Source organism: Apodemus sylvaticus, chromosome 16 (genome assembly GCF_947179515.1).
Source record: "Apodemus sylvaticus chromosome 16, mApoSyl1.1, whole genome shotgun sequence".
Classification (NCBI taxonomy): domain Eukaryota; kingdom Metazoa; phylum Chordata; class Mammalia; order Rodentia; family Muridae; genus Apodemus; species Apodemus sylvaticus.
In genome coordinates, this window is record NC_067487.1 from 84,781,508 (window position 1) to 84,808,226 (window position 26,719).

Below are 26,719 nucleotides of genomic sequence, written 5' to 3' on the forward strand. Positions count from 1 at the left end.
TTTTTTTCCCCCCTCCAGTTTTTTGGATTTGTTTTTTTTTTATCCCCGAAACAGGGTTTCTCTGTATATCCCTGGCTGTCCTGGAACTCACTCCGTAGACCAGGCTGGCCTCAAACTCAGAAATCTGCCTGCCTCTGCTTCCCAGAGTGCTGGAATTACAGGCGTAGGCCACCACCACCCAGCTCATCGGGTTCTTAAGATATCCTTTTCAAAATACTTTCATGATTCTATCCTACAATTTTTTATTAACACAGCAACAGCTTCATAGTAGGATGTTAAAACTTTACTTGGAGATGAGTAAAGATCCCTTTGCCAAGGAGTTGCTGTGAGCACATAACATAAACAACTAGCAATTGAATACAGTAGCTTCCTCTACTACCAGCAAAGCTATTTGTCTCTCCCTAGAGAACATCAGAGGCTTAAGTCCTTCTGTGGTGAGCTTAAGATGAGGTCTTAGCCAATTTACATCTCCTAACAACTTCTGAAAATCATTTAGGGTAAGTAAATTGTCTTTTCTTTGAATTTTCTGTGCCAATTTGTTTAGGATATAACTGATATATTACCTTTGAATCTTTTCTGGAGCAACAACTCCTCCAAAATTTTTAAAGCCCATTGTAAGAGCAAAGGCCTGTAATAAAATTCCGTGAATAATATACACTGAAAGATTTAAAGACCTAGTAGTTTCTTGTGTTGAAGCAGAGGCAAACCAATTTTTCTCATGTAAGGTAAAGCTATCAGCCATTTCTTGAGAAAAGTTTTCCAATAATATCGCTTCATTGGTTCTTTAAAATTAACTCACTAGAAGTAAACCCTTTACAATTATCAGGATGCAAAGGAAAAAACAACCTTCCAAATCCATAATAATTTTGTATGGAGTAGACAGGTCAGATTTTAATGCCTTCATAAGTTCTACATAGCCTTAAAAAACTTTCCTAGATCTTAAGTTTGAACTGTATTTTGAACCACACCTGGATAGATCTGTTAATCCTGCTGTTTCAGCTTTAACTTCCTAGGTAGGGTTTGCAAGACAAAAGCAGTGCCTTGCAAGCTTCTGCTGAGGCTGCTCTGAGCTTTGCAGAGGTAAATATGTTTTAATCTGGGCCTGTTGCCCAAGGCCAGGCCCAACACCCACCCCTCCTACAGGGCAGCAGCCTACAGCCAGACCCTATTGTATGAGAGTCCAATATCAAAGGCAACCTCTGCTTGAGAGCTTCCAAAAATTTCTACTAGCTGTTTTTAGTAGTCTGTCCACAAATTCCTGAAACAGTTCACCTGTTTGATACCAAATAAATTCCCACTGAAATCTCCTTTCCAATCATGGGGGGGTTAAATTTTACTTCTACCACTATATCTAGTAAAGCTTGTGTAGAAGTGGTAGCAGGCCCATACTGGCCACAGCTGTTTTTAACTTTCATCACTCTTGAAATCATCCTAATTACAAAATGTGGGTGAATTAAGAATCATGAGCCTTCGATCAGACTGCAAACTGCAGCCAATGGAACACTGGCAGTTGCTAACCATAATTCTTAATTTTCTCTTGCAATATTAGAGCATAATTACAACTTTGGAAAGCACAACCCAATTTTAACAATCTATTCTTTTTAAAATTAGTACCAAAAGTATTACTTTTACAAGTTTGGCTGTCAGATCTTATATATGAATCCATGACTGTACAACTTTTAATATCTCATTAAAGAGACATTGTTTTAAATCTTATCCCTTATACATCCAATTTCTAAGATAAGAATTACATCATGCCGATTTAGAAGTATCTTTAGATACTTTTTTCCTGGGTTGGGTCATGCCGCATATTGTTTAAAATGACTCCAACCCTGAGTTATCATTTTTAAGCTAACTGTGTGCTAATTGTAACCACTGTTACAATTTTTAATCATGCCCAATAACTTATAAGCCAATACTCTATAGCCATGACATGCAAAACACATGTGTATCTTTAAGACCAATCCGACACAAAAATGAAGCAACTACATGAATCTTATAAATTTAAACGAAACAAAATTTTTACTTTTTCTAGCTGTAATTTCATGAGAAAAGGCACTTTGGACCCAAAAATCACAATTGCAAAGGATTTTCTAGGAGAAATAACCACCAACCTACTTGCTCTAGACCTTGAGAAGCTGCTGGCCCTTTTAAAAACAGCTTTTCTCCAACTGTGCTTGACTCCTAGCTACGAATGTGGAGCAGCTTAAATCAGACACCGCTGTGCATACTAAGACTGGATCAAGAGATGAACTGACAGCAGATAAAGTTTTTACCATTTTTTTTCTTTTCAACATGAAACATACAACAACAGTCATTCAAACAAGGAAAGAAGGACAGACACAAATTGACAAGTGGACAAATTGGTGCACCAAAGACAAATAATACATAGAGAGGGAAGAGCACTTGTAACTAGTACTAAGAATATCTCCAGAAGAGTCCATAGGGGAAACAGGACTTCTCCTGATTTCCCCTTGTCCCTAGGAGAGATCTGAAATCCATTTTACTTTTTTCTGTCTTTTTTTCTCTCATGTTTATAAAATCTGTTTTTTTGCTTTTGTTTGTTTTTTACTATTTTTATTTTATTTTATGCTGTATGCCTCTCATCTGATGCAGTTCTAGACTGCGGACAATTGCCTAATAAAATTCGCCATCCCAGTTCGCTGTCACACCCTAGCTGATCTCAGCATCTGGCCTAAGCTGATTCAGTCTAGCCTGTATCCTTTTTGCACCCCTGTAACCACAGCCTTCAAAAGATGACATAGCACTGACGTTAATGCTGTATGTTGCTTGCCATGCTGGATACATAACTTCTTCCATTTGCTGTGGATCTCCACTGAAGACGGTGTCCCTCAGTTGGTCTCTCTGTTTCCAAGTCTGCATTTGGTCTACAAAACCTGTTTGGTTGCTCAGCAGGTGACTGGCTCTTCACAGGAAACTGCAGGTCCTTGGAGAACAACAGACTTCACTTTGGTCTGAGAGCTCCACTCTAGGTGGCTGGGCCTGGCTAGCAGTGAGGTCTGAATTTCCAGCTCATGGGCAGGAGGGAGGGCACAAGCAAAATGCTATGTCCTGTTTACATATCCAGTCCTTTAGTCTATGTCTTTTCATTGGGGAATTGAGTCCATTGACGTTAAGAGATATTAAGGAATAGTGATTGTTGCTTCCTGTTATTTTTTATTGTTAGAGATGGAATTATCTATAGCTCTCTTCTTTTGTGTAGGTTAAAAGAAGATTACTTTCTTGCTTTTTCTAGGGTTGGGTTTTCCCTCCTTATGTTGGAGTTTTCCATCTATTATCATTTGTACAGCTAGATTTCTGCAAAGAGACTGTGTAAGTTTTGTTTTGTCATGGAACATCAAGGTTTCTCTATCTATGGTAATTAAGAGTTTTGCTGGGTATAATAGCCTGGGCTGGCATTTTCATTCTCTTAGGAACTGTATGACATCTGCCCAGGATTTTCTAGCTTTCATTGGGTTAGGGAAGTTTTCTTCTATAATTTTGTTGAAGCTATTTACACTGGCCCTTTAAGTTGGGAATCTTACCTATTATGCTTAGGTTTGGTCTTCTCTTTGTGTCCTGGATTTCCTGATGTTTTTGTTTAGGAGCTTTTTGCATTTTCCTTGACTGCTGTGTCAATGTTTTTTATGGTATCTTCTGCCCCTGAGATTCACTCTTCTATCTCTTGTATTCTGTTGGTGATGCTTGCATCTGTCACTTCTGATCTCTTTCCTAGGTTTTATCTCCAGGGTTGTCTCCCTTTGTGATTTCTTTATTGTTTCTATTTCCATTTTTAGGTCTTCGATGGCTTTATTCAATTCTTTCACCTGTTTGGTTGTTCTTTCCTGTAATTCTTGAAGGGATTTCTGTGTTTCCTCTTTAGGTCTTCTACCTGTTTACTTGTGTTCTCCTGTATTTCTTTAAGGGATTTATGTATGTCCTTCTTAACGTCCTTTATCGTTATCATGGGATGTGATTTTTAGATCTGAATCTTGCTTTTCAAATTTGATGGGGTATCCAGGACTTGCTGTGGTGATAGAACTGGTTCTGGTGATGCTAAGTAGCCTTGGTTTCTGGTGCTTATGTCCTTGCACTTGCCTCTCTCCATCTGGTTATCTCTAGTGCTACCTGTCCTTGCTATCTCTGACTGGAGCCTGTCCCTCCTGTTATCCTGGTTATGTCAGAAGTCCTCAGAGTCCAGCTGTCTTTGGGATCCTGTGATTCTGGGATCCTGTGGTCATGATCCTGGGTGTTTCAGAGCTCCTGGGAGTCCAGCTGCCTCTGGGATCCTGAAATCCTTTTATGTCTAAGCTGCTGAGATCTTGTTGTGTCAGAACTCCCGAGAGTCAAGCTTTCTCTGGGTGTTGCAGGGATGGGTGGAAAGCCAGAGCCCTGTGTTTGCTCTGGTTACTTGTGCAAGCTGGAAGGAACCCATGCCTCTGGTGGAGTAGGAGTTTGTTTTTCCCTGGTTCCTGTGGGGGTCTCAGTTATTCAGGTGTTGGGGAAGATGTTGTGGCCTCTCCTGTGACCTTGAGTGTGTCAGAGCACCTAGGAGTGGAGCTTCCTCTAGGTGTTGTGGGATTGCTTGCAGCACCAGTGCCCAAGGTCTGTTCAGGGCACAGGCTCAGACTGGAAGGAACCTGTGCCACTGGACAGGAGAGGTTCCCTGTGTCCCAGGATCCTGAGGGACCCAGTTACTCCCAGTCTTGGGACAGATGTTGTGGCCTCTTCCCCTGTGATCCTGGGAGTGTTAGAGTACCTCTGGATCGAGCTTTCTCTGAGTGTTGTGGGACTGAGAGCAAACTGGTTCTTAAAGATTGAAATACTGTGTCATCTCCAGTTTCTTTTAAATAAATTCTCAGGTCTGTTTATTAACTATGATTTAAGTTTCTTAAACTTACACTATTTACTTCTGTCCTGCATTTTTGCTTGGGATTCATGGGGTACTTTCCTATATTTTCAGAATTACTAACATGCTGTTTTCATCAAAATTTTAGGTTACTACGTCTTTTCAGCTATGTCTAGTATGCGGCTAAACATTTTGTCTGCATTTTTAAGTTTTGTGCTTCATGTTTGTACATCTTTTATATTCCTGCTGTGACCTTTTTTTGTGTTTTTTAATTCACATAAAAAAGTCTCACTTTTTTCCTTTAAACATTACAATAACAATTATTTTGTATCTTTACCAGTTTTGTTATTTCCATATTTGTGAAGTCCATTTTGTTCTTCTTTTATTATTGCCCTCTGTTTTTTGTGTTTTCCCTTTTAGTCTTTTATTTTCTCTTCTGTACTATTACCATTTACAGTGTTTAATTTCTATTTTAATAACTATTTGTGCCAAGCGGTGGTGGCGCACTCCTGTAATCCCATCACTCTGGGAAGCAGAGGCAGGAGGATTTCTGAGTTTGAGGCCAGCCTGGTATAGAGTGAGTTTCAGGACAGCCAGGGCTACACAGAGAAACCCTGTCTCGAAAAAAAACCAAATCCAAAAACAAAAAAATTAAATAACTATTTGTAGAAACAGTTTGTCAGAACCCAAAATACCTTTTTTACAGAGAGTATTCTTTACTTCTGCCAAGAGCTTGAGTATCCTTCCAGTGAAGGATTTTCTCAACTCTGTGTCCATATCTGAGGGACTCTAAGTCCCAAATGAAAAAGTCTCATGTATCTGCAGCTTCTGTTATTCACTCTCGCTCTCAGAAGCTTGGCCTTTGGTGAATTAAGCCTCTGCCTGAGGCCTTTTTCACCAGCTTACCTTTGCTTATAGAAACCGCAATTCTGTGTCTTTACCTGTCATTTAGGAGGAGAAAACTGTTCAGGACAGAGTTTTAGGTTGTTTTTAAGTCTTCCTTGGTTCATAACTTAATGTTTATTTCAAAATGTTTTGTGTGTTTCAGCTGGCATTTTTTTGTTTTCTAAGAATGTTGCTCAAAATTCCCAAGGTTTCCTTTAATGCAATCACTGAATTTTAAAAATAAGAGAAAAATTTTAAGCTATACTAATGGCATATATCTGAATCCCACTTAGGGGTAAAAACAGGAAGATCAGGCCCTCAGGTTGTATTCAGTTGTATGAAAAGGCAGCCTGGGCTATATGAGACACTACATTGCATTAAATCCCCTGGGGAGGTAATGAACAGCTATCTCCTCACCCCAGATAGGGCACCGACTTGAAATAAAGGTTTCACACAAGTCTACCTTGATGAACCCATGAGTTTAACTGGGGATATAAACAGGAGTGTGAGTGAGGAGTTATCTAGTTACCTACCAGAGTATAGAAAGCTATACTAATACAGCCTGGAAGAAAAGCTTACCCATAGAAATCCTTGGGAGGGGCAGCTTGGGCAGCAGTGATACTGCCTTGTGGACACCTTTCCTCTGTGAGATTATGGTAATATGCACAGTCGTGGGAGCCATTTTGAGCTGCTCCCATCTCAAAATGGCAGATACCACATCATGCCACAGAGTTCCCCAATAAACAACCTAAAAAAGTAAAATTGCTCCTCCATATAGCTAGATTTCATGGTTACCAATTGGGTGCCTATAGCTATTTTTAATTAGCTGCATATTGTTTATATTGTATAAATGTATATGGGTGTGCCCATGCCATGGCACACATATGGTAGTTGGGGGACAACTTGGCAGAAGTCCATTTGTCCTTTCTACTTTGTAGATAAATGGGGACAATGTCAGGTTGTTAGGCTGGGTGGCAGATGCCTCTCTATCCATTAAGCCATGTTACCGGCCCCAAGTTTCTAATAATAAAGACGTGCAACCATGCAATAGCATTGTCTGCACCTTACTGACAGTTTAGTAAGGATTTATAATCTTTAGTAATGAATTTATAAACTCATTCAATTACTGTTTTATTCAGTATAATCATTTAGGATAGCAAATATTCATTATAGAATATTCTTTTGATTACATAAGTGATATCGTTCATCTAAAACTGACAATAAAACTTTTCACAGTTTTACTAAAGCACCAGTGAACTATAGATAAGAAATTACTCAGCAGACATATATGGAAATAGAAATAAATTTATACATACTTACTCAAAGGCTTTGTTCAGATTTATAAGTAAATGCAACATATTTGAGAAGCAATCTGCAGCAAATTAAAGTAGCATAACTCCTAATATAAAAACTGGTTTTAAATTTTTTACATTAGTATTTAACATTTAAATTTCTTGAGCTCGCCAACTGATGTTTTCATTGTAATACCTTTCTATTAGAATTCATTCTTACACTTAATTAAATATTCTTTAGTAATTTCCAGTTTCAAAAATTCTGGGCATGTTCACAGACATCATTTTCTGTACTATAAAGCATTTGTTTCTTGATTTGCTGAGTTGAAGCATTCAATTTAAGTCATTAGCTAAACAGAAGTCCTCAGTTTATGCTAATATTGTTTTGTCATAATGTCAATCAACAAGTATTGCAGAGTGACACAGTGGCAGTGCATTTCATTGTGGTTAATGTGAGAAAGCGTTGGGCTTTCCTTGGCGGAGAGCAGAGGTGAACCAAGTCAAGGGTAGGGAGGGCACATTTCCCAAGCTTTGGAAGGTAGTTCGTCCTACTCTTCTTTGTAATGTCCTGAAGTGTGATTTAAGTATAACCCTACAATTATATGTAGAAGTGGACTTTGGTTTTTATTTAGAGATTACTAATTTGATGTTAAAGTTTAAGTAACTTACTGACAGCATCCTAGCCTGTTAGGGCAAGCCTTCATTAGCGGTCAAGTTTATTGCAACAGGCTTTCTCATGTTTCTTTTCTTTTCTTTTTTCTTTTTTATTTTGATATTTTCTTTAATTACTTTTCAAATGTTATCCCCTTTCTTGGTTTCCCCTCCGAAAACACCCTATCCCATCCCCCCTCCCCCTGCTCACCAACCCACACACTCCCACTTCTCTGTCCTGGCATTCCCCTATCCTGGGGCATCGAGCCTTCTCAGGACCTAGGGCCTCTTCCTCCCTTTGATGTCCAACAAGGCCATCCTCTGCTACATATGCATCTGGAGCCATGGTCCCTCCATGTGTACTCTTTGGTTGGTTGTTTAGTCCCTGGGAGCTCTGGGGTACTGGTTGGTTGGTTCATATTGTTCTTCCTCCTATGGGGCTGCAAACTGCTTCAGCTCCTTGCGTCCTTTCTCTAGCTCCTCTATTGGGGACCCCATGCTCAGTCCAACAGTTGGCTGGGAACACCCACCTCTGTATTTGTCAGTTACTGGCAGAGCCTCTCAGGAGACAGTTATATCAGGCTCCTGTCAGCAAGCACGTGTTGGCATCCACAATAGTGTCTGGGTTTGGTGATAGTATATGGGATGGATCTCCAGATGGGACAGTCTCTGGATGGCCTTTCCTTCAGTCTCTGCTCCACACTTTGGCTCTGTATCTCCTCCCATGAGTATTTTGATCCTCCTTCTAAGAAGATCAAATTATCTATACTTTTGTCTTCCTTCTTCTTGATCTTCGTTTGGTCTGTGAATTTTATCTTGAGTCTTCCAAGCTTCTGGGTTAATATCCACTTATCAGTGAGTGCATACCATGTGTATTCTTTTGTGGTTGGGTTACCTCACTCAGGATGGTATTTTCTAGTTCCATCCATTTGCCTATGAAAAAACAAGTATCCCATTATGTGAATGTACCATATTTTCTATATCCATTCCTCTGTTGGGGGACTTCTGGGTTCTTTCCAGCTTCTGGCTATTATAAATAAGGCTGCTATGAACATAGTGGAGCATGAGTGTAAAACAGGAAGAGGCATCCTGTATGCGTTCTGCTTGCATCTTTTCAGCAGAGTAGTTTGTTACAAATAGCAATAGGACTTAGTCCCAAAGTCCAAGTTGGTAGTTTGTTCTTTGTTACAGACTAATCATCTTTGGTCTGTTGTGAAGTTTAATAAACAGATTGCTTATACTAACAGATAAAGGAGAATTATATTGAGAGAATGTACAGTAATAGAATTTTACATGTTAGACATTCTAAGGGTGTGTGTATATAATGCAAATTATGTCGTTGTTTCTTTGCTGGTTCTTGATGTAATTCATATTCTCTTTTTGAACTTTTACAAACCTTGCAATATTCCAAACTGGCCCTTTTTTCCCCCTTAGATAGTTTACTTACTATTTTCTTTCGTTTTTTTTATTCACTTTAGATCCTGATTACTACCCCCCAACCCTGTCAAGTCACCCCCCTCACATGGCTCCCCCCCATCTGATGCTCCCCTTCTCCTCTGAGAGGGTGGAGGCCTTCCCTCTATATATCCACCTACCCACTCCTCTGTCCCCTCCATGTACACATGCTGGGTCATCAAGTCTCTGCAAGGCTAGGCACCTTCTCTGCCACTAAAGGCAGTCTAGTTATAGGAATGGATTCCACAGACAAGCAACAGCTTTAGGGAAAGAACCTGCTCCAGTTGTTGGGGGACCCACATGAAGACCAAGTTGTACATCTGTGACATGTGAGGGGAGATCTAGATCCACCCCATTTGGTTGATAGTTCAGTCTCTTGAGAGCTCCCAAGGGTCCAGATTAGTTGACTATGTTGGTCTTCCTTTGGAGTTCTTATCTCTTTCTGGGCCCTCAGTCCTCCCTCAACTCTTCCATAAGAGCTCTGTCCAATGTTTGAGCCTCTGCATCTGTTCCAATCTGCTGCTGAGTGGAGCCCTTCAGAGGACAGCATAACAGAGTGTCATTAATAGTGTTAGGATGTTGCTTGCCCATGGGATGGGTCTCAAATTGGGCCAGTTTTTGGTTGGCCATTCCCTCAGTCTCTGCTCCATCTCCATCTCTGCATTTCTTGTAGATGGGCTAAATTTTTATTGGAAAGTTGTATGGGTAAGTTGGTGTCCCTATCGCTCTACTAGGCTGCCTGACTACAGAAAGTGGCCTATTCAGGTGTTGTCAGTCTCTACTAAGGTTACCCCCCATTGATTCCTAGGAGCCTCCCCCATCCCAAGTTTCTGGCACATTCCCCACCCCTGCCAGCTGCAGATTTCTCCTGACCTTCTCTGGCCTTCTCTCTTTCCTCTTCCCACTTTCCATCCAAAATCCCCTATTCCCCTCCTGATTTCCTCTCCCACCCTTTCCCCCACTCCATCTGCCTCCTATGACTGTTTTATTACCTCTTCTAAGTGAAATTCAATCCATTTCCAAAGCATACATATTCCAGGAAACAGTAGCACTAGGGTCAGGAAGATGACTCAACAGGTAGAGGCATTTACCCACAAGCCTGTGACCTGAGTTCCATATCCAGTATGGAAAGAGAATCAACTCTTGGAAGTTGTCCTCTGGCAAAACCTCATTTTCTGTGGCATACCTTTGCCCTCTCTCTACAACAATAAAACCATTAAATAGATGTAATTTAAAATGCTTTAAGGAAAAAATAACTGCATTTTTTTATACTGCCCTGTCTGGCCTTGGCCCTGTTGCTGTATGAATATGCCAGTTAAGAAAATAGTATGAAAGAACTGAATTCCAGACTTTTAAAGTGTCAGTTTGTATAGAATTTTACCATCATGGATACAAAATCTCCATATTCAGCTGACACACAGTAAAATAATTACAGAAATCATTCCTCAGAGTCAGTGCAAGAGACCTTTATCCATATATATTATGTGTCAAGATAAATTTTATATTAAAAAATATTAATTTTAGAACTGAAGGGTTAGCTTGTCTGTTAAGAGTACTTGTTACTTTTGCCAAGTACAGATTCAATTCACAATGGTGCTGTGGATTCAGTACCATCTATAACTCTAGTCACAGGATCTGGGCCCTCTTCTGACCTTCCCAGGCACCAAGCATGCACATGATGCACTTATATACATGTAAGCAAACACTCATATCAATAAGAATAATAAATAAAAAGAGAAATACTAACTTTAAGTTGAGATATAGGTATATGTAATATGTAAAATTAAAAGAAAGTCCCAACTAGTTGATACTTTTTTATTATTGATAGAGTGCTAGATTATGATTTCTATATGAGCTTACCTACATAGACTATTTTTTACTCAATGGGTTTAGAATCTGGAGACTCATATGATTCTGAATTACTGTACTTGAGATATATTTTTGTATATCAGAATATACTGAGAGGGCAGAGGTATGCCACAGAAAATGTGGTTTTGCCAGAGGACAACTTCCAAGAGTTGATTCTCTTTTCATACTGGATATGGAACTCAGGTCATAGGCTTGTTGGCAAATGCCTCCCTTTTCTCTTCTCTCATTACTAGTATTCAGGAAACCATTGTGGTTGAAGTAACATCTTCTAATATGTTGGTCTATGGACATGACCAATTTCATATCCTTTTGCTAATTGAATGGTATGAAAAGAACTGAATGTTCAGAGTCATATCTGCATATCAGCTTTACAAAGAATAGAATTGTTTTCCTACTACATTTCAAGAAATTAGCTTTAAATCTGCAGTCCCTCAGGTCAGGCAAAGGGTTATGTTGATGCTGCTGTTACAGCCAGGCTAGTTGCTAACTTCCCATACCACACAGCTACATCTGTAAGTTTTAAACCAAGCATCTGAGTCCAGGTAGGAAGAAGTTTGCATGCATGAATTCTGACCTGATAGGATCAAGCCACCTATTTATTCTAACCCCAAATTATATCAGAAGTGCTTTGTTTTAATTGTTAGTTAACCATGCAGTTTAAAAATCTCTTCAGTCAGGTGCTTCAGGATCTTTCTCCTAGATGTAATATGATGCCAGAATGCAGCGAGCTGCTCCAGGCGTCCTGAGACACCCATCTTCACGCCTGCTGTTGATCTTGACTCTGGGATTTCCTCCTGGGTCACCGCCAACACAGATGGATGCACTATTTGACCATTCATTCCTCTGGTTTTGCACAGGAAACCAGAAGTAGAATTCTTAATTTCCAATGATTCTATAACATCTTTTTCTTAGACTTATTATTCTATAACATTTATTTCTTTGGTGTTCCAAAGTCATATGTGCATGTTTATAAACATGTCTTCCTTGTTCTGATGTATCTAATGTATGTGCATAATTTTATAAAATGCAGTTATACTTTCTGGTTCAATCTGTTTTTTATTAATTGAAAATAAATTCTTCTCTCCTGCCGTACATCCCAACCACAGTCTCCCTTACTTCCATTCTTCCCAGGACCCTTAACCAACCCTCTGTCTCCCATCAGAGAAAAGAGCAGGTTTCTAAGAGACAAGAACCAAACATGAGAAAACAAAATACATTAAGATAAGCCCTCACACTGAGGCTAGACCAAGCAACCCAACAAAAGAATAAGAGTCCCAAGAGCAGGCAAAGGAGTCAGTGAGCCACCCAGTCCCTCAAGAGTCCAACAGAAATACTGACCTAATGCTGATCCCTTCACACCCTGTGCTCACAGGCTTTGCTCAGCTGATTGACTGGGCCTTCTCCCTCCTGTCCAACTTCCACTTCTTTCTGTCCTCTTCCTTCCATGGCGTTCTCTGAGCTCCTAGTTGGAGCACCCAATACAGACCTCAGATTTACTAGACTGCATAACGTCTGACTGTGAGTCTATAGTGTCTGCTCCTGTATGCGATGGGAGGAAGCCTCTAGTGATGACTGATCCATGGCTATAGTTAGGAATCACAAGATCGTTTCTTTGTTAGTGTGTTTTGAGGTAGGGTTTTTTGTTTGTTTGTTTGTTTGTTTGTTTGTTTGTTTGTTTTATTCTGTTTTGTTTTGTTTTTGTTTCTTTGGACTTTTTGTTTGTTTCATATTTTTAGATCAGTCATGTTTCTTTCTCCCTCTGTGCTTTCTAGTCTCTGATTCCTGGCCACCCAAGCAGTGTTGGTCATGGGCTTCCTCTCATGGAGTGGGCCTCAAATCAGACATAATTTGGCCATTCCCACATGTTCTGTGCTACCATTGCCCCAGCATATCTTACAAGCAGGATAGGTAGTAGGTCAAATGTTTTGTGGCTTGGTTGGTGTCCATGTAAGCTAAGAAATGGTTTCCTGATAAAATACCTTCTAGCCAGGCAGTGGTGGCGCACACCTGTAATCCCAGCACTTGGGAGGCAGAAGCAGGCAGATTCCTGAGTTCGAGGACAGCCTGATCTACAGAGTGAATTCCAGGACAGCCAGGGCTACACAGAGAGACCTTATCTCGGAGGGAAAAAAACAAAAAACAAACTTCTATACTTACAAGAAATTTCTTTGTAAGAGCAGGAGAACTAAGTCCATGATTCACTGAGGGTTCAAAATGCATAGGGCTCTAACTCATTACACTCAATGTGATGACTAAACCCAGTAATTATAATCTGTTCAAATGTAACATTGAAAAAAAGTATCTTTGTGCCTTATCCAACTGTTACTTAGTGATACTTATGTAGGAAACAAGCAACAACAATATAGGTATTTCAACTAGTTTAATGTCATTTTTTAAAAGTGTTTATATTAAAATATTTTTAAGGGACTGGAAAGATGGCTCAGTGGTTCAGACCACTGGCTGCTCTTACAAAGGTCCTGAGTTCAATTCTTACCAGCTACATACTGGCTCACAACCATCTGTAACCGAATGACTTCATCCTCTGGTGCGCATGAAAATGGAGCACTTGTATGCATAAAATAAATCTTTTTTTAAAAGTTTTTGAAATACTATGTTCTCACATCTTTATCCTTATAGCTCATGTTGAGTTTTTTAAATAAAAGAAATATGTTAAAACATACTATTAAGGTTTTAAACACCATGTCATAGTTCTTATAGGAATTTAATATTTAGTATAAAAGTGGCAATATGAAAAGATTTTCATTCTTTCAAACTTGATCTCTATTTCCAAATTAGTTCATTTTATTATAACTAACTATAGATTAGTCTTTTTTTTTTAATAACACACTTGTTAATTATTTTATTCCTTAAATTTGGTCCCGGTACTTGACGTGAAAATGACTCTAGCAATGGCTCAGTGGGTAATGTTACTTGCTTCACAATCCTGAATTCCTGAGTTCAATCCCTGAAATCCACAGTAGAAGGAGAAGACTTGAGCATACAAAGTCATCTGTTGATGCCTGCTTTTGCACAGTGTAATACACACACATGCCGTATTGCACATACAGTAATAGTAATTAAAAGTTCTAAAAATACAAATCAGTCTGTATTTGGTTTGTGAAAATAACAAATCTAACTTACTATAAGCCATATACATTCCTGCTAAGTAACAGCCACAGAAGCCTAGGATTTTTTCATGATTTTAATATAAAGAATGCCTGAATAAAAGACCTGATAACCTCAGATCAAATTTTCTATTGCTATTAGCTATTAAATATTTTTTATATGAAGGTTGAGTGAATATTTTTAATCTGGAATTCTAAATGCCCCCAAATCCAAAAGTGATTCCACAATTCAAACATTTCATAAATGAACTCATAAACAGGTCTTAAAACAGGTGAAATTGCCTCTATAATATGTCCAGAAGGTATATATGAACAAATAAGTTCCATATTTGGATTTGCATACCATTCTTAGAGTATCATTGTATATTTATAGATAACTTCAAACTCAAAAAAATATCTGGAACCTAAAACACTTAAGAGTCCTAGTCATTTCAGATGAAATTTCCAACATTGTAGCTTATGTAATGAAAGGCATAGGGTAGATGGAGAAAGAGGTAATTTGTTAGTATTCTTCCATTACTAACATACCCTGTATTTTTAGTCATTGATCTTTCAAAAAGGTAGTAAAAGTAAGCATTAAAAATAGAAAAATTTGTTTCAATAACATTTTCCCATCTTGATGCTAGGTCTTTAAACATGAACTGTCTTACTTACTGACTGGAATTCTTGGCGCAGCAGTAGATTATTGGATCATCCTTGGTATTCAGATGGGTAGAAATGTGATCCGACATATGTCTGATGACTTAGGAAGTTATATTTCCCTTTCCTGTGATGGTAAGTGTATCTTTGTTATGGTTACATTTTTAATCACTCATTCTGAAAATTAGTTTCAGTTACCTTTAAGGGGTCTATTCATCAATGTATATTCATATGGAGTTTTCTTTGAAATAATACACAGAAACAATATGAAAAGGAATGGGAAGTTTTATAATGCTCCCATGCAGAGTGCTTAAAAAAAACTTATAATGTCTAAACATTTATATATAATTAATTGAACTTATATTACATTAAAAATTTTAAACATTATTAGTTCTTGAGAATTTTATGAGTTCTGATTTTATTCCATTTCAGTTCCACACACTCCCACTTAAATTTTCTCCATTATTTTTATTACATGTGTATATGTATATATGTATGAGCACATATACATAGACACACATATATACATGTATGCGCACATATCTATTTATAAATAAAACCTTCTAAGTCCAAGTCCATTAAGAGTTACTCATATATATGTGTATTTAATGATGGCCACTTGTGCTTAAATCAGAGTTCATCAAATAATAAAAAATCTGAGATAGAAAAATAGGTAAACAACAGCCTTCACAATAGTCACAAAAAATATAAAATAACTTGGGGGTAACTTTAACCAAGCAAGTGAAAGATCTGTATGACAAGAACTTCAAGTCTCTCAAGAAAGAAATCAAAGACGACCTCAGAAATTGGAGAAATCTCCCATGCTTATGGATTGGTAGAAGTAACGTAGTAAAAATGGCCATCCTACCAAAAGCAATCTTCAGATTCAATGCAATACCCATCATAATTCCAACACAATTCTTCACAGACGTGGAAAGAGCAATTCTCAGTTTTATATGATGAAACAAAAACCCAGAATAGCGTAAGCAGTTCTTAACAATAAAAGAATTCCAAGAGGAATCATCATCCCTGACATCAAATTGTACAACAGAGCAATAGTGATAAGAACTGTAAAGAGACAGATAGGTTGATCAGTGGAATAGAAGTGAAGACACATGTGGACACTTGATCTTTGACAAAGAAGCCAAAAATATACAATGGAAAAAAGAAAGCTTTTTCAATAAATGGTGCTAGTCGAACTGGCAATCAGTATATAGAAAAATAATTCCATGTTTGTCTCTTTGCACAAAACTCAAATCCAAGTGGATGTTGGAGAAGACTTTCTTAGCAGCCATTAGTTGTCTGTGTTTCTTCATGTAGGGATGGGACTTCATGAGATTTCTCCCATCCGTGCTGGAATGTTAACTGGTGTTTTCATTGTGCGGGTCTTGTTTAGTGTTCCATATTGTTAAGATTTCATGAGTATCTGTCATATAGAGAGAATGTCTCTGTGTGTGTGTGTGTGTGTGTGTGTGTGTGTGTGTTGTGCCATAGGAGACATTCCTAGATATCAGGCTCTTACATTCTTTCTGAGCCTCTGCCATAGAAGTTATGATGTAAGGGATTGGGGTGTGGGCTTTATCCCCACAGATGTTTTTTACAGTTTAAACAATTATGGATTTCTTCGAAAATAATTTGGGGCAGGGCTCTTTGATGAGGGATGAGAACTACACTTACCAGTGGCTATAAGGATAGGTATTTTGAATACTCTTGGGATTTGGTCTATTGCTGTGTATTGTAATATTAAATTCCAAACCTGGAGGGCTAGTCCTACAAGTGAATTCTTTCATTTACAAGCTTTTGTTGTTCAAACTTACTTACTTTAACGCTTTTGGTTAAATATATTTGACTACAGCCAATTACTAGAGGGATTAGAGGTGGGTAGGTTTTGAGAGGAGAGAAGTGGGGATGAGTTGCATAGGCATAATGCCTATATAAAGGTTGAAACATACATTATGTTGTAACAAAAATAATCTTAAATTTTGTATCAATATATACAAAGATTTATACCAATGAAAACCTTAAACTTATATCAGTGTGCAAAATTCTGTACCACATTCACAAAATATAACCTTATTTTTGTATTAATATATAAAATTCTGTATCAATGTAAGATTATGGCTATAAAATGTTTTTTGTTTCAAGAGTAAATCTACCCCGTATGTCTAATTTCTTATAATATTCTAAATCCCTGCTTTTCTTTACCTGAGAGGGGGGGATGGAGGGAGGGGGAAGAGGAAGAGAGAGAGTGTATGGGGATGGGTAGGTGGATGAATAGATAGATAGATAGATAGATAGATAGATAGATAGATAGATAGATAGATATCTCCAAGCCTAATCTCCCTATTTTCTTTCCTCCCTGCCTAAGACCGTAATTATTTATAATGATCCCTTAAAATAATAACTTATCTATAATGTATAAAATGATCAAAACTATCCACCCTAACTTAAGGAACTGGGAACAATGGCCTTCTTACAACTGCTTCCTGCTGAATTAGTGTGGAAAATTTCTTTTTCAGGGAGCAATAAATTAGAAAATTGGTTAGTCTTAAGAAAGATAGCTGTAGCATTTGTTGTTCAGTTTCTGTATGCTGAGAAAGTGCAGACTTAAATGAAGTCGTGATTGGAAGTCTGAAAAGCTGGACCAAGTGAGCTAGCTGTTCTGAAATATCCTGAAGGTAAGTCTTCAGAGGAAACAGCTTAGATGCAGTTGAGGTAGGATCAAGCGCAGGGCTTGAAAAAACAATAACAACAAAAACAGACAGGAATCTTACATGATAAAAAGAATTTTCAATATCCTTAACATTTTTTACCATTCAAATAAAGTAGACTTTATTACAATCTAATCTTTGTATCAGGTTTTTTTTCAGTATCAATACTTAATGGAATTCACTGAGCCTGAATGCTTACCATATAGCTTCTTGTCTCCTTACATTAATTTGGATTATCTCATTGATTATAAGTTTTTGTCATTAATTATAAGATTTTGCTCATGTATGAATTACTTTTGAAATTGTCCTAATATCCATTTTTAAAGAACCTCTATGTTGGGGTCTATTCTTAACAGAATTATGCATAATTTCTACATTCTTTGTTTTGAAGTGTCTTGTGAAATAAATGGAAAGAAGGATATTATTTAGGCATTTGCCAACAGAACTCTTTCAGCAAAGACCTCTGGAAATATTCTAGTCAAATCTAATCTAATTTTCCCAGTCTGCAGAATGAGTTTCCCTGAGACCTTACATTTATGAGTACATAAACAAATTCAGAAAACTTAACCGTTCCTTTTCTCCTTCCTTCACACCTGGAGCCTTACATTTCTAACTTCTTAGACTGCCTGAGCTTTTATGATCTCCCCAAGTCAAGAGCATGTTTCCTTACTTACCATTTCAATCTATGATATGAACTTCCAGGAAAATAATTCTGCACAGTTTCTAGTGTATCTTCTTTGTTTATTAAGTTCTGCAATCTATAGTTAATTATGTTAGCTATTTAAAAACAATTATGTAATAAGAATACAAGTTATAATAGTTGCATTTACAATTTATTTGATACCTTCTACAAAGAGAGATTTCTTTATACTACTAAAGTTGAAAGTTTTCTTTTATTAGTATTAGATATTTTCTTTATTTACATTTCAACCACTTTCTTAACCACTTTCTGGTTACCCCTCAGAAAACACCCTATACAATCCCCCAACCCCTGCTCACCAGCTCCCACTTCCCTGTTCTGGTATTCCCCTATACTGGGGCATCAAGCTTTCTCAGATCAAGGCTCTATCCTCCCTTTGATGTCCAACAAGGCCATCCTCTGCTGCATATGCAGCTGGAGCCATGTGGCCCTCCATGTGTACTCTTTGGTTGGTAGTTAAGCTCCTCAGATTTCTGGGGGTACTGGTTGGTTCATAATGTTGTACCTCCTATTTGGGCTGAAAGCTCCTTCGGCTCCTTGGGTCCTTTCTCTAGCCCCCCCACTGGGGACTTTGTGCTCAGTCCAATAGGGCTGGTAACACCCACCTCTGTATTTGTCAGGTACTGGCAGAGCCTCTCAGGAGACAGCTATATCAGGCTCCTCTCTGCAAGCACTTGAAGGCATTCACATTAGTTTCTGGGTTTGGTGACTGTATATGGGGTGGATCCCCAGGTGGGGCAGTCTCTGGGTGGCTTTTCCTTCAGTCTCTACTCCACACTTTATCTATATATCTCCTCCCCCTTCTAAAAGGACCAAAGTAGCCACACTTTGGTCTTCCTTCTCAAGCTTCAATTGCTCTGTGAATTGTGTCTTGGGTATTCTAAGCTTCTAGGCTAATATCCACTTATCAGTGAGTGCATACCATGTGTCTTCTTTTGTGATTGGGTTACCTCACTCAGGATGATATTTTCTACTTCCATCCATTTGCCTGCGAAATTCATGAATTCATTGTTTTTTGTTTGTTTGTTTGTTGTTTTGTTTTGTTTTGTTTTTGGCTTTTTCAAGACAGGGTTTCTCTGTATAGCCCTGGCTGTCCTGGAACTCACTCTGTAGACCAGGCTGGCCTCAAACTCAGAAATCTGCCTGCCTCTGCCTCTGCCTCCCAGAGTGCTGGGATTACAGGTGCGTGCCACCACCGCCTGGCTGAATTCATTGTTTTTACTAGCTGAGTAGTATTCCATTGGGTAAATGTTTCACATTTTCTGTATCCATTCCTCTGTTGAGGAACATCTGGATTCTTTCCAGCTTCTAGCTATTATAAATAAGGCTGTTATGAACATAGTGGAGCATGTATCCTTGTTATATGTTGGAACATCTTCTGTGTATATATGCCCAGGAGTGGTATAGCTGGGTCCACTGGTAGTACTATGCCCAATTTTCTGAGGAATGGCCATTCTGATTTCCAGAGTGGTTGTAAGAGCTTGCAATCCCAGTAGCAGTGGAGGAGTGCTCTTTCTGCACATCGTCCCCAGCACCTGAGTTTTTGATACCGGCCATTCAGACTGGTGTGAGATAAAATCTCAGGGTTGTTTTGATTTGCATTTCCCTGATGACTAAGGATGTTGAACATTTATTTAGGTACTTCTCAGCCATTCAGTATTCCTCAGTTGAGAATTCTTTATTTAGCTCTGTACCCCATTTTTAATAGGAGTATTTGTTTCTCTGGAGTCTAATTTCTTGAGTTCTTTGTATATATTGGATATTAACCCTGTGTCCAATGTAGGGTTGGTAAAGATCTTTTCCCAATTTGTTGGTTGCCATTTTGTCCTATTGACAATGTCCTTTGACTTACAAAAACTTTGTAATTTTATGAGGTCCCATTTGTCAATTCTTGATCTTAGAGCATAAGCTATTGGTGTTCTGTTCAGGAAATTTTCCTCTGTGCCCATGTGCTCAAGGATCTACCCCAGTTTCTTTTCTATTGGTTTCAGTGTGTTTGGTTTTATGTGGAGGTCCTTGATCCACTTGGACTTGAACTTTCTACAAGGAGATAAGAATGCATTATTTGCTGCCTTCTACATGCTGACCTCCAGGTGAACCATCACCATTTGTTGAAAAGGCTATCTTTTTCCACTGGATGGTTTTAGCTCCTTTGTCAAAGATCAAGTGACCATAGGTGTGTGGGTTCATTTCTGAGTCTTTAATTCTATTCCATTGACCAACCTGACTGTCACTGTACCAATACCATGCAGTTTATATGACTATTGTTTTGTAGTACTGTTTGAGGTCCGGGATAGTGATTCCCCTAGAAGTTCTTTTATTGTTGAGAATAGTTTTCTCTATCATCAGTTTTTTGTTATTCCAGATGAATTTGAGAATTGCTTTTTCTGACTCTATGAAGGATTGAGTTAGAATTTTGATGGGGATTGCATTGAATCTATAGATTGCTTTTGGCAAGATGGCCATTTTTACTATATTAATCCTGCCAATCTACAAGCATAGGAGATCTTTCCATCTTCTGAGGTCTACTTGGATTTGTTCAGTCAGAAACTTGAAGTTCCTGTCATACAGATCTTTCATCTTTGTTTGATTAAAGTCATACCAAGATACTTTATATTGTTTGTGACAATTGTGAAGGGTCTTGTTTCCTTAATTTCTTTTTCAGCCTGTTTCCTTTGAATACAGGAAGGCTACTTATTTGAGTTAATTTTATATCTGGCTACTTTGCTGAAGTTTTTTATGAACTGTAGGAGTTCTCTGGTGGAGTTTTTTGGCTCGCTTAAGTATGCTATCATATCATCTGCAAATAGTGATAGTTTGACTTCTTCCTTGCCATTTTGAATCTCTTTGACCTCCTTTTGTTGTCTAATTGCTCTAGCTAGAACTTCAAGTACTATATTAAATAGATATGGAGAAAGAGAGCAGCCTTGTCTAGTCCCTGATTTTAGTGGGGTTGCTTCGAGTTTCTCTCCATTTAGTTTGATGTTGCCTGTTGGTTTGCTGTATATTGCGTTTACTATGTTTAGGTATGGGCCTTGAATTCCTAATTTTTCCAAGACATTTAACATGAAGGAATGCTGGATTTTGTCAAATGCTTTTTCAGCATCTAATGAAATGACCATGTGTTTTTTTTTTCTTTGAATTTGTTTATGTAGTGGATTGCATTGATGGATTTCTGTATATTGAATCATCCCTGCATCCCTGGGATGAAGCCAACTTGATTGTGGTGAATGATCGTTTTGGTGTGTTCTTGGATTCAATTTGCAAGAATTGTATTGAGTATTTTTGTATCGATATTCATAAGGGAAATTGGTCTGAAGTTCTCTTTCTTTGTTAGATCTTTGTGTGGTTTTGGTATCAGCATAATTGTGGCTTCATAGAACGAGTTGGGTAGTATTCCTTCAGTTTCTATTTTGTGGAATAGTTTGAAGAGTATTATTAGGGTCTTCGTTGAAGGTCAGATGGAATTCTACACTAAAACCATCTGATCCTGTGCTTTTTTTTGGTTGAGAGACTATCAATGACTGCTTCTATTTCTTTAGGGGTTATGAGACTGTTTAGATGACCTAACTGATCCTGATTTAACTTTGGCATTTGGTATCTGTCTAGGAAATTGTCCATTTCGTCCAGATTTTCCAGTTGTGTTGAATATAGGCTTTTGTAATAGGACCTGATGATTTTTTTAATATCCTCAGTTTCTGTTTTTATATCTCCCTTTTCATTTCTGATTTTGTTAATTTGGATACTGTCTCTGTGCCCTCTTATTAGTCTGGCTAAGGGTTTAATCTGTCTTGTTGATTTTCTCAGAGTACCAGCTCCTGGTTTTGTTGATTCTTTGTATATTTCTTTCTGTCTCTGTTTGGTTGATCTCAGCCCTGAGTTTGATGATTTCCTGCCTTCTTACTCCTCTTGGGTATATTAGCTTCTTTCTGTTCTAAAGCTTTCAAGTGTGGTGTTAAGCTGCTAGTGTGTGCTCTCTCCAGCTTCTTTTTGGGGGCACTCAGAGCTATGAGTTTTCCTCTTAGCTCTGCTTTCATTGTGTCCCATAAGTTTGGGTCTGTTGTGCCTTCATTTTCATTAAATTCTACAAGGTCTTCGATTTCTTTCCTTATTTCTTCCTTGACCCAAGGTATCATTGAGCATCATTCAGCTTCCATGTGAATGTGGGCTTTCAGATGCCTGTGTTGTTATTGAATACCAGCTTTAATGCATAGTGATCTGAGAGGAGGCATGGGATTATTTCAATCTTCTTAAATCTGTTGAGGTTGGTTTTGTGACCAATTATATGGTCAGTTTGGGAGAAGGTACCATGAGGTGCTGAGAAGAAGATATATTCTTTTGATTTAGGATGAAATGGTCTATAGATATCATGACCATCAGTTCCACATCAAAGTTATCGTACTGTTTTTTCAAAACACTTCAGACAGATATCTAAAATTTGATTTTTATCCTAATTGAAATTCTTAAGAGACTAGCATTAACTGGGGATTAAATTTCCCATTTATATAAAACTTCTAAATATCCCTTGCTCTTTAGGCCTAAGAAATTGTAGTAAGAAAACAACCTTACACAAAATAAAAATATATAATGGTCGTGTTCCAATAACATTTTGTTTCTATTCCATTATTAATATTTGAATTAAACCAATTTCTTATTGCTTTGATGCGATAGAAAACAAGTCATTTCAACAATCTCAGGGTCATACATATGGCCCTGGTTAAATTGGTAGATGCAAAAAACAAAAAACAAAACAAAACCCAGACATGAACATATGCTGGTGACTTATAGATAGGAGGTAGCTGTTAGGGCTGGAAGGGAACTAAGTGTAAAATGCGTATATGAGATTGACAAAGAACCAATTGAATTATTTAAAAATGTGAAATTATATAACAGCTTAATTTTTTATATCTCAGGAAACCCTTAATAAGCCTTCCTGTGTGCCCTCTTTAGGTAGTCAATATATTTTCCTGATATTTTTGTAATGTTTTGGGTTTTTTTAATTTCCTCTTTTGTTCTTTCTATAATTCTGACTTCTTAAATAATTTTTATATTTACTAATTATTTCCGTCATAATATTTCCATTTCGTTCATCCATTCAACACACTTTTATTTATATTGTACCAGGAATTCAAGTATACACTTTTTATATAATGGAGAAGAGTTCAAACAAAAAATAGTCCTCGTATTTCTTGTATCTTTCCAGGAAGTGTTTTGAAACCTGAAATTAGTTTACCATGACCAAGTTTTCTCTCAGTCAGGAGGCTCTTTTCGCTCTACTGTTCAGAAACCTTTAATTTCATGAGGCTCCATTTGTCAATTGTTGCCTTTATTTCCTAAGCAGCACAGTTGTATGCAGAAAGTCCTTCCTGTGCCTGTATCTTCAAAAGTTGTTTTTTTTCCTCTAACAGTTGAGAATTTCAAGTCTCTGATTAAGGTGTATGTTTACTTGGATTTGATGTTTGATGTGAAATAAGGATCTGATTTCATTCTTTTACATGTATGTAGTTTTCCTAGCACCATTTGACTTAGGAACCTAAGCCTTGTTTCTGGGCCTTATTCTATTAATTCTATTGATATATATATTACAACATTTTTTATATTGTGTCTTGTTATTTAATATTAGCTCTTTTAGTATCTTATTGGTTGATTTCATTCTTTGTCATTCCACCATGTTATTTGTTCTGCTATTTTTTAACTTTGTATTGATTCTTAATGTACTTCACGTCATGCACCCCAATCCCATTTATCTCTCCATCCCTCCATATCTGCCCTCTGCCCTTACAACCCCTGAAAGGAAACAAACAAATAAATAAAAATTCAAAAATAAATCTGGCTGTGGTATGTCACACAGGTTTGCCCAACAGCTTTACTTGCAAATGTTCAATACAGTGAATCACTGATGTGGTTCGAGGCCTCTGGCTTCTGCTACACTATGAATACTGGATCCTCACCTGGACTCCTCTCAGATATCCATGAGCACCAGACCCTTCATACACTCCAACTGTTCATAGAAGGGGTCGATGTTATGGTGAGCCAACTTATAGCCTTGGTGATGGGTTGTTTAGCCCATCAGCTCTCCTGTTTGTGGCAGCTAGCAAAAGGCAGAACTGGCTCTACCACCTGCTGGGCTGAGCCATCTGGTCCAGTTCTTCAACACTGTTCCTGCTAGGGATGGGGCCACCTCTCCTGCTCTCATACCCTTGAGCCAGCTCACCCTAACTGGCAAGGGGTGGGACCAATTATCCCATGAGGGGGCGAGTCTACTGTGCTGTCCAGGAGAGATGCAGGAAGGGCCTGCTCTTATGAATGTATTATGCTATTTATATAGAAATAATTTTAGCAGAAAATTAGTATCATTGAATGGATGACATGGGAATCAGCTACCCAATAAAGTTATACTGCTTATTTTTCAAATGCTGGTAGATGTACCATAAAAAACTTTCTCTTAAAAAGCAAGGAGCAATGTGTGTGTGTGTGTGTGTGTGTGTGTGTGTGTGTGTAATATATAAGTATATATTTATAATTTTAAGGGTTTCATATAAAATGTTTATATAAAATCATCTATAGTGGTTTAAAATTATAACAAAAGTTTATTGACTTAAGAAATGTCACTCAAATGAACACAATCCACAGAGAAGATATGGGGAAATGTAAAAGATGTAGCAATAACTATATTTACTTGTTTTTATAGACTTTTCTTCAAAAGAACTAGAGATCTTCATTTGTTCCTTTTCATCTTCCTGGCTTCAAATGTTTGTTGCAGAAGCAATCTTTAAAAAGCTGTGCTTACAGGGCTCCACTAGTACATGCACTGCGCCACTCTCTCTTCAGAAAATAGTAAGCATATCCTATTCAGGGGGTTGTTTCTTTGCTGGTTTGTTTTATCTTTTTCATGAGTTTAGTTTTAGTTCTTAGTTATTTCTTATAACACAACTTATAAATCTTCCAACACATTAAGGAGCAAGTTTTATGTTTGTTTTGGTTTGGTTTTTTGTTTGTTTTTTTTTTCTTAAAAATATATTAGTGGGGCACTGGAGAGCTGGCTCCATGGTTAAAATCACGTGCTGTTCTTTCAGAGGGCCTTATTTCAGTTCCTAGCTTGTATGCATCTTCTGACTTCGGGGACCTACCTCCTAAACACACACACACTTTAAATAAACATACAAATAAACAAACAATTACATCTTTTAAGGAATAGATTTAATTATTTGGGGGAATAGTATAAAAAATGATTTTTACTTTTGCCATAATATTTTTTAAAACTACATCTAAAAATTTGTTGAACTTGGTATTTGAAAAAGAAAACTTGGAAAAATGTATCCTACGTACATATATGTATATATAAGCAGCATTTCTTTGTTCCCACTCTCTTTTGTCTTGGCCATGTGAAGATACTTAGTTCTAATGCCCCAACACTTCTTCAGCAAATGCCGAGCCCATTTTTATTGTGATACTAGGCAAGCTGCTCTGCAACAGGGATGATGGAAGAATAGTCTCACTCCTTCCCCCATTTATTCTGAACTTATCTTTCTCTTGACTTTTCTCTGGACTAAATCTGTTAGCAAAATAGAAATAGCAGAATACCTTTTGACTATAAGTCTTTTAAGTATAAAAATAGGTAAATCATCAAAATTTGGATATGAGACTTAATCAACAGAACTTTCCTAAATGAGGATTAAGATTGAACTGGAAAATATAATTATTTTCTAAAAGGTATCATCATCTGCAAGATATTGACAAAATAGTCATAGATAATTACCCAGAACTGGCAACGTTAATTTGCTTGGAGAAGCTCATGTAACAACCTAGTTGTAAAATCAAAAAAATATAACCAGACTTAATAGCAAAATAATGAAGTAATATCTTTTATTGTATTTCTTCTTTGTAGTCATGACAATGATATAATATTCTTTTGTAACAGATAGATTCCTATTTGCCAGTTTTGGGGAAAATGGACATACATGGGGCTGGAAAGATACAGATGCCAAAAAAACTCTGCCAGCGGACTTGCCTAGAGTCTCAAAGAGCATTATTAATGCTGAACGGTGCAAAACAGAAACAAGCAGAAGGTCGCCCAGAGCTCCTGTAAGTAGTGCTGCTGCTACAGCTGCACTTTGTGTTGGAATATGTTCTTTCCTCTGAAATTCCTGGTACTTTAGTTTATCTTGGGTATTGTCTGCACATGATGATTGAAAGAAGACTCAATTTTGGACCTATAAATATGTAAGATCAGCACTTTCACTATAATGTAAAGACCATACTTCCTACTAAGTGTTTCCTGAAAGAAATGAAACTATTACTCAAGTGTCTGTTTCATAAGATTATTGTCTGAAACAGAAAATTCTACTTTTTTTATAGATAATATAAATAAGGTTTTAGATGCTTATGAGATGCTATACTTTCTCAAAATGAGAGACTTCTTAAATGGGAAATCTGGAGGCCTGAACACTAATGTAACTTTCAGCTTTATTTCCTCTACAAAATCTGATTTACTTGGTTTCCTCCTTGCCCAACATTCTATATTCATTACCTTTTTACTGATC

The 26,719-nt window shown here is 37.6% G+C and overlaps 1 protein-coding gene across 2 annotated transcripts in view; it reads left to right on the forward strand.

The window, feature by feature from the left end:
- Nucleotides 1-26,719, forward strand: part of Slf1 (SMC5-SMC6 complex localization factor 1) — a 97,694-nt gene that overhangs the window by 64,676 nt on the left and 6,299 nt on the right. For both annotated transcript variants that reach the window (XM_052159486.1, XM_052159487.1), the window contains 3 exons: nt 14,753-14,900; nt 24,868-25,013; nt 26,098-26,261. In XM_052159486.1, coding sequence (XP_052015446.1) covers nt 14,753-14,900; nt 24,868-25,013; nt 26,098-26,261 — 458 coding nt within the window. The remainder of the gene's footprint in view (nt 1-14,752; nt 14,901-24,867; nt 25,014-26,097; nt 26,262-26,719) is intronic.